Consider the following 13,644-nt stretch of genomic DNA (forward strand, 5'->3'; position numbering starts at 1 on the left):
CCATTTGCACCTGCAGGGAATTCCTTTCTGCACTGCCTACTTGCTGCTCCAGCTGTTTGGCCCACAGAATTACTGGCTAACATGGCAAATCCTTGTCCTTCTGGCAGGAAATCCTCTTTTCTTCCCCTGGTGATGTAGCACGTGCCACTGAACGTGATTACACATGCTGCATCAGAAGCACTGTATAAATAAGGACACAGGTGTACATTTTAAACACAAGTCACCTTCTGCGTGGCCACATGTATGTGTGCAGTACAAACACCAGACTTGCAGGGCAGATCCTTGGCAGGCATCAGTTGAGTCCAGCATGGCATCTGATGGTGCAAGGCTGATCTGCACCCGCTGAGGATTCAGGCCACAGCTGTAGAAACAGTGTTTGTGAAATACATGATATATTTGGGCTCAAACAGAACATAGTAAAGCACACAGTCCAGACCTTTCAGTAATACAGGGTATGCTGCTGTGATGTCACGGGTACTCAAATGCTAGAAAGCAAGCCATACAGGAATGAATCCAAATGTTGGTTGTGTGTTCACCTCGGGAAATGGGCAGGCAGCAGAGCGCAAAACCCAGCTTGGCCAGAACCCCTCCATCAGATGTGCCCCACGTGCCAGTTTATTCCCCAGGGCTCAAAACAAGTGTAGGGTCTGTCAGTGTCCCTCACACCTTTAGGAGGTTTGAATCATAGTGAAAGGTAGGAGCAGAGAAGATAAACAGTCTGTCTCCTAGCTACATTCAGCCTGTGGATTGAAGTCAATGAACACAAGTATTTGTGTGTACAGCATGCTCCAGGGCCTGCGATTGCCTGCTGGTGAAGTGCAGGCAAAGGAAAGGAAAAATGCATACTTCTCTTTAAAGCAATTATCCTTATATAGTAATAATGCCATTTATAAGCACTCTGAGAAGTTAGCAACATACACTAAAGCAAAGCACAAAAAAAATTGGAAATGTTTATTAAAAGGAGAATGGGGGGAAATATTGTAAGTGTGCCTCCTAGCACTTTTCTGTGTGTTAAAGCCTGTGTTGTCTCTGCATGTGATCCTCGTAGTCTATTCATTATCCTTTGGGAGCACAGCCCTTGCTGAACTCTGAGATTGAATGCGACAGCCCAGAGCATGCTGTTGTTAGTTATGGATCAAAGTCTCTTTCCAAGCATCTCCACTGAGTCTTGCCAACCTAAGGTAGCTGAGTCTGGCACTGTATCACTTGCCTTACCATGACACTGTTGGCATGGCACTGAGAGCAACCGTGAGTTTTCTCATTGCAGTATAACCCGTATTTCCACATTTCAGGGAAGCTGTATCTATAGTTGAAAGTATTTTTCTTCCCTTCTCTGTCGGTGGCATCACTTTTGTCTTGTCTGCAGCCGGGTTCCTGCAGGGGGCTGCAGGGCTGAGTGAACTTGATGTGCTATTTTGCCAGTAACACTGCCATGGATGTCAGTTTTCAGGCTACTCCTAAATCAGATGGGAAACTTGAGGCTGAGCTGGGTGTTGTTATGGTCAGCAAGTGGTCCATCCGTCATGCAGGACTGGCCCTTCCCAGTGCTGGGGCAGGGGATAAAGAAACACCCTCTCTAACCCAAGCTTGGTTAGCTTGGCTGCTAACTTGTCTTGCCCTTGCAGGGAAGAAAGTCATGGAAACCCCCATACTGAGTTCTTGCCTTACAGCCAGGAGCTTCCTCACAGAGCAAGACAAGACCCTTGTCCCTGTCTTTTAGCTACCTCTAGGCAGTCCTGAGTCAATGACATGCTGTGGGCACATCCTGATGCCCACATATTCCTCCCTTCACTTATCAATTGCCTTAGAAGATCCCTGGCCATCTCACCACAAGGGATTCAGGACTCCACTGGCATGTTGCTTTTCTGTGCTGAATATTGTGAGGTTTTCATCACACAATGTGTATCCCACGGTACTGAGGAAAGGAACGGCATCGCTGAGGCACGCAGCAGCAGGGAGAGAGTGGGATTTTCCAAAAGAGGGCATAGCACAGCTAGAAATAACTGCCTTTAAAGTGGTGACATTTTTATGCATGGAAGAGCTAGCTTAGACCATTTTTAGAGGATTTTATAAATCCCTCTGAGCCCAGTGCAACTGGATTGATCATATGAGGCACCTGTTTTACAGGGAGAAGGTATATGAGCAATAACCGACTATACAGCTCTTGCACTCTTTCAGACTTTCCCTAAATATCTCTTTTTATAACCACAGGTAGCATATGCAAAAAGCATGATGAAACCCAGAAAGCTTGGCTGGGTTTGCATTTCTGTCTTTGAAAGAGCAATGTAGGCTGCTTTAGAAAGAGGAGGAAAAGCTGTAATGTTCTCTTGCAAAGCCCTTTCTGCATTTATGGGTGTGTCTTAATATCAGTGGTTAGTTTCTGCAAAACAATAAGCCCCCTTTTTGTCTTTCAGCTCTCTGAAATGGAGCTGCCAGGAGCTTTTGGATTAAGCTTTATCAGGCTGCAGTTAGGAAAGCCTCATGGAGGTTACGTCGCCAAGTACAACATACAAATCAAATTACGGGAGAGATGAATGCAGAGTTGTTAAATTAATTTTGTTTGTTCCAGCCCATTGGAATGTTTTTAACATGAAGAAAATAATTCTCTGCTGTATGGCTGGGCTGGCCAGCGCTTAGGACTGTCTTAGCATGCTGCAGTTGTCTGCGAGTGGCAAGCACGTTTTCTCCAGGCTTGAGTGAGCCGTGGAAGACAAGGCTAGCCAAGATGCTGGCTTTGCCCCCTGCCTTCCCCAGCGGGCTGATCTGCAGAGGAAAGGCTGTGTCAAGCCCCTACACATGGTCAACAGCTGTAAATGCTGGCTGAGGCTGCCACTAGTCAGGTCAGAGGGCTTTCTCCAGATCCAGCCCTCCCTCTTCTGCAGGACTTCTCCGTGAGTTTCCATAAGCCAGCTTGTTTGCTGTGTTCCCAGTTCAAGCCTTCCCCAAGAGAAGGGTGAGGGGGTGTTTCACTCCAAGAGGTCTGAGTTCTGCCATGCTCAGGGCATCACTGCCTGCCATGAGGCATGCCCATGGTCCTGCAAACACACCTGCTGCTGAGTGCCTCCAAGATGTAGTTCTGTGGCCCTAGTGAGGCTTTTCTGCTTCCAGGAGAGCTGGTACAGATGGTCCGTTAGCCAGGACATCATGGCTTTGTTGTCCTGCTGGACCTATGCAAGGCCAGTCCATGTATCTGCTCACCACAGAAAGACCTCCTGAAAGCCCCCTCAATATTATTATTATCATTTAGTATCAGAACTTGAAAGAGAGTGTTAGTAATACTTGTTTCTAAAAACAGCTGGGATGCAGAGGAAGTTCAGGTTAGATATAAGGAAGAAGTTCTTTACTGTGAGCGTGGTGAGGCATTGGAACAGGCTGCCCAGAGAAGTGGTAAATGCTCTATCCCTGGCAGTGTTTAAGGCCAGGTTGGACAGAGCCTTGGGTGACATGGTCTAGGATGAGGCATCCCTGCCCACGGCAGGGACCTGGAACTGGATGATCTTAAGGTCTTTTCCAGCCCAAACCAGTGTATGATTCTATACTATGTCAATGTGAAATGATGCAGGTTGTCAGTTTCAGTTCTTTTTGTTTTCTCAGGCAATCATGAATGCACAGGCTTGTGTTTCCCTTTAGCGTGTCCTGATTCAGTTCAGAGGAAGATCCAAACCTCTCCCTCCCTGTCCCAACCTCTTTCTGCATTTGTGTGTCCTTCAGCTGCACTTGTTGCCAAATCAGTGGAAGTTCTGTAGCATCTGAAAAGAAAAGCAAGCAAGGAGCCTGTGATACTTGTAATCTTCTTTCAGGAATCCAAGGCACACAGACTATTGAAAGGAAAATTAGATCTCTGGAAATTGCCAGTTATTTTATAGATGGTCAAATCATTGCACTTTTTTTCTTGCCTTTCAGACGTTTGCTGCGTTATTATGTATCACTTTAATTAAATCATCAAATTGAATTATTGGATCAAATGGGTTTTTATTCCACTGTGTCCTGAGCAGGTTTGGTTAAATAAATGCAACCATATGTTTCATTTTATAAAAAGATTTCTTTTTTTTGCCCATTCATAAGCTGTTAAAAAAAGTGGCTGAACAGAAGAGGTTGGTTATTAATTACATCAGGTACTGCTACGTGCCTTGGCGTAATTGGAGCAAAGTCATACTAAGTCATGAAAAATGTGTAGTATTTACTGTGAAATAGCAGTATTGTAAATTGTGGCTCCTTTAGCTGGCTGTGAATGAGGTTTGTCCTCCACAGAACTTGTCCCAGTAAAGTCATTGGGGTCATTCAGCTGCTTGAAACTTCTCATGGCCTTACTGGATCAGAGAGGGTCTCCAGACTTGGAGCCTGTGAGTCGTGTATTTACCCTTGGGAAATACCCACTTGTTTCCTCTGCTTGGCTGTTCGGAATGGCATCAAAGCTGGCTGCAGAGTGGCACGGAACAGAGGACATGACAGTCCATTCTCCCTTGGGCGGCTTGGGGTCCTTGTCTGAAGAGCATCTGGCTAGCCATGGTTCAGAGGGGTGTTACAATTAAGGTAGATCTCTCTGTCTCTTACGGAGGTTACCTGGATGAATTATTTCTAGAACTGTTTGATTCATGATTACTTTAAGTATATAAATCTCTGCATGTCCTCCTGGAGGACAAGGACTGGGTAAGACTTTTAGGTCTGGGTAGTCCTTCACCCTGGGCCAGGGTGAAGTGCAACCAGTTTATCTATCTCTGGATTTGATTAGGTGGAACAATAAAGGCTGGCCTGGCATTTTGAAGGGTAATTCTGTGGTGGCAGAGAGCTTAAAAAAAGGGGGCAGTTATGATTTATTGGTGCAGTTGTCAATAAACAGTGATGTCAGTGAGAATTGATCTGGCTATCTGAGCAGAAATTGGTGAGCATGGAGAGGCATAGGGAGGGTTGTGAAGCTCTGTAAACAGTGACAACAAAGACTACTGTCAGATGTGCTCTCTTGGCTGGGTCTTCAACACCTTCATGCCATGCTCCCTGCAGAGACCAGGAGGGAAGGGGTCTGCAGGCAGCAGACTGAGGTTGTTTCTGGCTTTGCAGCTTTGCCAGCAAAAGGCTGTTTTGTACCCTTAAACTCAGTGTAAATAGAAACTCATATTCATTTTGTCAGTGATGTGAGGTTCTGCAGGGTTTGTTTGCTTTGCTGGATCATCCTTGTGGGTTGAGCAGAAGGATCTATTGCAGAACTCCAAGATTGTCACTACTCATGGCAGGAGCAAACACCAAATATCCTTCCTGCCCAAGCATATTTCTGCAATAGATGTTCTCTTGTTCAGGCTAGCTACAAAATGTGAGTTATAACTGCACAAATGCATTTGACAGGTATTTTTCTATTGAACTAGTAATGCTGGTGTTTACAGCATTTAGTCATTTTTATTTAGGAGCTGTAGCTATTTCAGTAATGTAACATTAGAGCTACACAACCAACCTGCAAAGTCCAGGCAATCGGAGCAGACATTTCTCGCCTTCAGTGCTGCCAAGACTCTTCAGAAGTGAAATAATGGCCAAAGATACACACAGTCACATACCTGCAGAGCACAAATAAGCTGAATGTGTTGGCTTTAAGTAGAAAAGTCCTATTGGGAAAAATAATTCTGCAAACAATGTCAGCATGATGGGCTGGGTGACACTTTGACTTTCCCTGGCAGAAGAGACCAGTTGCTTTGCTACAGCACATTTAGGTGTTTAGGTGTAGTAGCAAGTGATTTTTCCTGGTTCAGAGTTTATATTGGGAAAGAGAATGTGAGAATCTGTCCTGAATTGTGTATTTTAAACATGATTTTTAAAGCTTGGAGAAAATCTGAACTCTTTATACGTGGTGTATTTTTTTGGTAGCTTATGAGTGCCATCTAGTGTTCTCCATCAGTACCCTGACCTTTACATCTCTGGCTTGAAAAGTGTTTTTTCCAACTGCTGGGAGTGGGCTGGGCACATCTTACTCCTGGAGTGAAGACTGGTTTGTGCCTGGGCTTGGTCTTCACTGGGGAAGTTTGGGGGTTGATGTCTGCATTAAGCAGAAGCTGTGTCTTTGCCTGCTGGTTATGCTGTTCCTATGCTGACATCCCCAACAACTTATGCTTGTGGAAGGCGCTGATTTTGAAGGCTGGCTACAGGGTCTTCCTGCCTATTATGAAAAGGAGATGGCCATCAGATGCCACTCTCCTGTGTGCTGGCAATATATTACTGTCAAACAGTTGAGAATCTATGAAGGAAAATAAATAGAGGAGAATAAAGTAAGATGTGCTTATGTGCAAAAACATACTAGGGTAAGAGGAGAATACTTCCTGATCCAACAGTGTCACATTTTCATAGAATCCCAGCCTGGTTTGGGTTGGAAAGGACCTTAAGATCATCCAGTTCCAACCCCCCTGCCATGGGCAGGGACACCTCACACTAAACCATGGCACCCAAGGCTCTGTCCAACCTGGCCTTGAGCACTGCCAGGGATTGAGCATTTAGCACTTCTCTGAGCAGCCTGTTCCAGTGCCTCACCACCCTTACACTAAAGAATTTCTTCCTTATGTCCAATCTAAACTTCCCCTGTTTAAGTTTTAACCCGTTACCCCTTGTCCTGTCACTACAGTCCCTGATGAAGAGTCCCTCCCCAGCATCCCTATAGGCCCCCTTCAGATACTGGAACGCTGCCATGAGGTCCCCACGCAGCCTTCTCTTCTCCAGGCTGAACAGCCCCAACTTTCTCAGCCTGTCTTCATACGGGAGGTGCTCCAGTCCCCTGATCATCCTCGTGGCCTCCTCTGGACTTGTTCCAACAGCTCCATGTCCTTTTTATGTTGAGGACACCAGAACTGCACACAATGCTCCAAGTGAGGTCTCAAAGCTATTATTATATAGTGAGATTCCAGCTATTTCCAGGGTGTGCAGACACACAGGAGTATTTACCTTCATCGTACAGCCAGGAGACTGTGGGTCAGGGAAGCTGGGGCTCAGGGTGATTTGACTTCCTAATGTTCCACTGCCGAGCTCTTAAGTGACTGAGTTAAAGTGTGTGTGCAAATATCAGGACTGAAAATAAGTCAAGAACTAAGCAACCTGCCTGCAGAGAAGGGATTCTATTGCTCCCTTTACTCTGGAGAGCTGAAAGCAGCTGCAGGTGGTATTAAATCCCATTGGTCTCAGTGGATTGCAGTCTAAGCTATTACTGTAGGTAAGGGCATTAAAGCAAATCTTGGCTCTTTTAGAGTGAGGCACAGTTCTTCCTGTTTATTTTCTCTTGGATATTTAGGAAGATTTCATGTGTTTTCCTTCTGTTTTTTAGCTTGCAGCACTCCCCCAGTCAACATGAAAGTGCAGCCTGTGAACAGGACAGCATTACTTGTAACCTGGAACCAACCAGAAATCATCTACCACCCTCCGATCATGAACTACATGATCTCATATAGCTGGACTAAAAACGAAGATGAAAAGGAGAAGACTTTCACCAAGGACAGTGACAAGGACCTGGTAAAACCACAGCATCAACCCCAGACATATGTATCAATCTACCCTTATACTGTTATTTTTCTCAGTAGAAGGAAGTAGAGGAGGAAAGCAGTTCTTACGTTATAGACAGGCTAGTGTTTGGCTCGCAATGAATTGCTATTAAAACGTTCAGCTTTAGTTGAACATTGCCTAACAACTACCCAAAACACTGGAGTGTGAATTTATAGTTTATGGGAGTGCATAAAGGACTAAATCTGCAGACGCTTTTTCATATACTGTTGCTGAGAAGCAGCTGGCTCAGGAAGCGGTTGGGCTCTGAATACCTTTTGGCTTGTGTTCAGCTCACAGATTTTCACACTGAAAGTCTGATACCCCCAGATCTGTTCCTGGGCTCAGGCTTTCACTGTGCCTAGCCCCTTGCAGTCTTTGGAGCAGTTTCTGGCAGCAAGTGCTGCCAGCAATACAACGTGCATGGTCAGGGCTATAAGATCATTGCAGAGTAGCCCTGTACAAGCCCTGCCTATGTCTGGCAGCAAGAGAAAAAGAGGGAAGAGTGAGACAGTTCCAGAACAGATGGAAACACCAATCTGTCTTCTCCATTTAGGATTTGATCTGCTTGTCATTCTTGTCTAAGTGGAAGCAAGTATTGTACCGGTCTTTAGCATTCTCTGCATATAAAATCAAAGTGACACATTCGGATTTGAAAGGGCTCCGTTTATTGTTAATCAAAGAAAGCCTCTAGAATAATGAAATCAGTAATTGTATATGCACATGAAAAATGCAGCAGCACAGAGTGTTATTCCTAATGACTGTTATAGTTTGGGTTTTTTTTTTTCAAATACACGGTCCTCTAGGCCCATTCAATCAGTTATACAATAATACTTCTCTTATTCCCTTAGATCAAGACTCTTTTACTTCATTTCCATTTATATTTTCAATTTCCCCACTAGACATTGTTATCTGGGTCACATTAGGGAACGATCTGCCTCACAAAATCAGAAAGGAATCTATTGAAAGGCACCCAAGGTTATGATGTATTGTAACCTCTCTCTTGTCATAACTTCACGCTCTTAGGGGAGATTTTTATTAATCAGGTATAAGGAGGAGAGCCTTAATCAGCAAAAATGAGGTGGGCACAGTGAAATTGTCCTGTTTTATGTAAAAGAAATAATTAGAAGTGAAGGGGGTGTGATGGAGTGATAGCTTGGAAATAAATTGCAGTGAGACCCTGTGCTGTGCATCAGAGCTTGGAGGTTAAGGAAGCAATGACAGCTTAGTCTATTTTAGGGGCAAGAGAAGGAAACTCTTTCTCAGAGGAAAGTGCAATTTGCTTTCAATGCTCTGGCAGAGACAGTTGGGCTGTCCTGTCTTGAAACCAAGCTAGACAGTGTTTTGCTAAAGAGATCACTGGTATTTCAAGTGACCAACACAGCCACTGCTGCTGTCTGCTGCAAGAAATGATCTTGATGTGTTTTAGGACTAAAGCAACACAAAAGACTATGTGGAAGGCAGCAGGGCAGTGTCTCAGGTCTGAGAGTAAAAGCGGGGACATCCCAGCCCAGTGTGCTGAGCCATCATGTTGTACCAGGCCACTGACACCAAATTGCCATAGCCAGTTTGTGCAAAATAAACAGTTTGAACATGCAGTGACGTATCTGGGTTTATCCCATGTCTGGGTCTTGGATCTCCACCTATAAAAATCTCATTTTAATTCCTGTGAGGTCAAATGATTAAAGATTTATTCTTTTCTGAGGAAAGCAGACTTCCATGCATGAAGACTGTCACGAGAGGAGATGTAGGACATACTCAGTTCTTTCTCATGGGCAGAGTAAGCAGAGGTTGGGTGCATCACTCTGGCCTTGCCTTCTTCCAGAGGACCAGTGAATATTCCTGTTTAGAAATAAGTTTGTCTTACATGGCATAAATGTCCTGTGTTAGCACAATGCTTTATATATTTCAAACTGATCGTGGACAGTTCTGTGGGGGTAAAAAACTGAATAATATCTATTTTTTTTAAACAGAAGGCCATCATTAGCCATGTCTCACCTGACATCCTTTATCTGTTCAGAGTTCAAGCAGTTTGCCGAAATGAAATGCGTAGTGACTTTAGCCAGACTATGCTCTTTCAAGGTAAAAAAACCACATACATGTTTTTACATTAAGTGACTCTTTGTTTGTTTAACATTTTCTCTGCAGAGTGCAAAATATGATGTGGAATGGTTTCAAAAGATGTTTGAATGCATGTAGACAATGCTGATTTTGGATTCTGGACGTTGACTTTATCAGAGTCCTGTTTGAAATGATGGGGGTTTGCCTGCATTTGCCTACAGGGAAGCCTATTCTGCCTCTCTGCTGACAGAGTTTGTCAGATTTTAGGAGAATTCAGAGCTTTTGTTGGTATAGTGTTCTAAAGTTAATTCATCAAAGACTGCTTATGCATCAGAGGCACAGCTATAGGAGAATGTGAGTCTGATCGGTGTCTGTTTTATGTAAAGAGGAAAGGAGATCAGTCCTACCTTGACAACCACATGCAGAGACGTTCAGGTTTTGCCATGCACACAAGCTCAGTGATTTCCAAAACATCCCTATTTAAATGAAAGCAAAATAACTGGAGGCTAAGCTGTCCTTTGTCATGGATTTCCTTTTAAGTTTATTGGAGAAGTCTGGTAAAGCTGAGATTTGGTAGAAGAACTTGATGTTTTCTAGTTTTTTAAGTGCCAAAGTTTTGCTGCCTCCTGGGAATTTATTACTACTTCTTTATTAAGGTGGTCAAAATTCACCTCTGCTGAGAGCATTCCCTCCCACTCCGATTTATAGATACAACCTTGGAATGGGTAGTGGAAGAACAAAACAAGCAGAGAGTTAAAAATTGAAATCCTTAAGATGAAGCAGTGTTGAGTCACTTGGGTTAGAGGCTGTATATGGACCAAAATAAGAGAGGCATTTTTCAGTGTGATTTTTTGAAAATGTAGAGGTTTTAATCCTGCTCTGTTAGCACTTAGCATCTGCAGGACATCAAGCTGTGGACACAATTTAGTTGTGTTCCGGTGTCAGGCCACAGTGTTAGCAGCATTGCAGAGAGAACAGGGATTGGACATGAAATGACTTATCCAAGCAGCATCTGTGTAGCTCTCAGCTTCTTAGTATCTCAGCACAGTGTTTTGGACTTCATGCTAAGTGCCAGGCAGAAGTTAGAAACTTGGGTATTACTGATTGTAGCCTCTCTTGGCAGATAATAGAATGGAAAAAATATTTGAAATTTGACCACAATACCTGTTTAATTACAGTTACAAGTAAATCATTAGTAACAGTTTTGCTGTTACTAATTTATTGTACTCTTTGGGTACTCTAGCCAGTGTTCGGAGCAGTGGAAGACGCATATCAGTGGGAGTAAACGTGTTTCCTTCCATGTCTCCCCGAAAAGGAGCTCTTCTTTAAATCTTTGGCTGTACCCAAGATTTAACCTAGAAAAATAATCCACTTGAGCTTTCAAAACATTCTTCAGAAGCTTATAGTTGTAGTTGAGATAAATTGCAATAAAAAATTATAATATTATCATAAGGGCAGAAAAAAGTAGTATCATCAGCTGCTCTTGCTTCCTGTGCAAGTCAGGACATTTTATCTAGCTTGAGTTTGAAGGAGAGCATGTGTTTTCTGACAGTGCACTTAAACCAGCATTGCCAGGCCTGAGTAATTAAAGACAAACGTATCTGTCTTTAGACACAAGTACAAATTAAGGTGAGTAACACCAAACAAGCTTGAGTTACTTTTACTACAGAGACCCACATACCCGTTTTGTGGTAGCAATATTCACTAACTGATTAAGCAATTTTACCAATGCCTCCCTTCCCGGTCCGCTGACACGCTGTTGTTCTTTGTTTCTCAGCTAACACTACTCGAATTTTCGAGGGGACCAGAATTGTGAAAACAGGAGTGGTAAGTCCATATTTATGGTGGGCCATAAATCAGTGCGGAGCATGAATGGGCAGCAGTGATTTTGGGGTGGCATTCCCACCAGGTGGCAGCACGATGTTGTAAATCTGTGCCTGGACCCAGCTTTCCTGGGGAGGTGGTTCAGACCTGCCACAAAAGGTTTTATAAAGAAACCTCAGTTACTGGAAGGGGTTTGGTTTTCTAGCTTCATGCCCCGAAAGGCTTTGACCAATGGAGAACTAAGTGTAAAGAAGTCTTCCCAAAGATGTATTCAACACATTTAGGGAGGATTTATAACCTTAATGATGACCTGTGGAATTAAATTTAATTTCTTTATTAACTGTATGATCAGAATTACATGCAACACGAATAGGGCTTCACGCACAGCATCTTAGCTGTTCCAGTGCTTTAAAGATACCTGCTATTACATGAATAAAGCCATAAAGGGCTCTTTGTTATAATTCTAATTCAGATGAGACCGTAACAAGTCACTGAAGCTTTTGTATTCCAGAATCAGAAACGTTGATAGATTTACAGTAAAACTGGAACACAGTTTCAGATTTGAAAGCATCTTATTAGGCTATTTAATATAAACTATCCATAAGCTACATTTCTTGGCATTCTGTATACTGAAATGTTCAGTAAAATTTATGGACTGAATTCATATATTGAATTTAGTCTAAGTACATTACTTCTGGTCTTATTCTGTTCCAGTCTGATATACTCCCTAGTAAGCAAATAACACATACAAAGCTTGAATTTGAATGATTAATGTTTGACTAATGATGCATAGAAGTATTATAGACATATAAAATCTGCTGTCAAATTTTAATACTTAGTCCAGCTTGGAGACTGTACATGCCAGCGAAAAGCAAATCTCACAGTGCCTTAGGGATTCGCACTGATAAGTACCCAAAAGTTTAGATGCTTATTTAAAGTTTTGGCTTGGAATCTCTAAAGCACACGTTTTCTTCTGAGATCTCAGGTTCTCTGTGATTGCAGCTGGTCAAAAATAATGTGAGAAAGCTGCCTTTCTTGGTTTGCTGCAGCATTTCGACTACACAGCCTGCCTGAAACTGGGAATTGCTGAGATGTAGAAATACACTTAGCCTATAAATTTCAGTTCCAAAAATAAACATTTTACAGTTTAGTTCAACCTTCATTAGTGCCTATTTAACCCTTGTTTGTCCTCTGATGCATATACCTTTCCAGCTAATGCTTCTCCTGCTGATGAATTCAGTAATGTGAGACATTTTTCAGTATGTCAGAATGTGGTCATGTTGTCTGGGCTGATCTCAGCTTTTCCACAGAATTACTCCTTCTCCTTGGTCAATTCACTTCAGTGTCATTTTCACATGTAATTCAGGAAGGGGAATTGCGTAGTATATACCAAGATCTTTTATTTCCAGTAGAGGATGCACATGTGTGCAGAGACTCATGTGCAAGCATGCCTGTACTGGACTGACACAGAATAACAGTGTCAGGGTGCAGAGGATGCCAAGTCCATGGTTCATCCACTGTTTCCTCTCAGCTCCCTGAGGGACGTAGGCAATGCCAGCCCTGGCTATGGGTCACTGGTAGTGGCCAGGGAGAGCCCTGTATATGGGGAAGACTGAGTATATACATGGGTGTCACAGCCTGGTGGTCCAGATAGAGAAGGCAGTGACTTGCTGAGGGGCTCCTGATGCTCTCCAGGTCCTTCACAGGTGCCCAGCCAGCCGTGTTGCAGGTCTTTTCTATCAAGAGCAAAGCCTTACAGCAGCATCAGAATAATGCTAATGGGTAAATGAAGGGAATAAAAATAGTACCATTCGAGGCCCTCCCAATGTGTGTGGGAAGATCCAGAGTTCCCTGTCAGAGCAGACCCACCAGCCACGGATGCTCACGTTGGCAGCACAGCCCTTATTTTGGGACAGCCCTTATGTAACGCTGTATTTTTAAGCTTCTGTGTTCTAAGGATTAAAGTGCTGTGAGTAATGCAGCTAAACTCATTAAACTCCTTTACATCCTCCTCACCCCTGAGAGGAAACATTATTCACAAGTCACTGGTGACGTGGGTTGAGAAGGTCCCACTGTAAAATAAAGATAAGGATAAAGAGGGTTTTTTTATGATGATGATTGTTTGGAAGTGATGAATGTGGGGATGTTTTCTCCCTTTGTGGTTTGCTGTGTAGCTCTGTAGCATGTCCCGTTCCTGACTTGGTCCTGCACCCAGCTGTAGCTAAGTCATTCATTTTAAGAGAATAGCAACCA

The 13,644-nt window shown here is 43.4% G+C and overlaps 1 protein-coding gene across 3 annotated transcripts in view; it reads left to right on the forward strand.

Moving 5' to 3' along the window:
- Positions 1-13,644, forward strand: part of PTPRG (protein tyrosine phosphatase receptor type G) — a 407,805-nt gene that overhangs the window by 319,210 nt on the left and 74,951 nt on the right. For all 3 annotated transcript variants that reach the window (XM_065687094.1, XM_065687095.1, XM_065687096.1), the window contains 3 exons: positions 7,295-7,479; positions 9,480-9,588; positions 11,345-11,394. In XM_065687094.1, the coding sequence (XP_065543166.1) occupies positions 7,295-7,479; positions 9,480-9,588; positions 11,345-11,394 (344 nt within the window). The remainder of the gene's footprint in view (positions 1-7,294; positions 7,480-9,479; positions 9,589-11,344; positions 11,395-13,644) is intronic.

This window comes from Lathamus discolor, chromosome 7, assembly GCF_037157495.1.
Source record: "Lathamus discolor isolate bLatDis1 chromosome 7, bLatDis1.hap1, whole genome shotgun sequence".
NCBI classification, from domain to species: domain Eukaryota; kingdom Metazoa; phylum Chordata; class Aves; order Psittaciformes; family Psittacidae; genus Lathamus; species Lathamus discolor.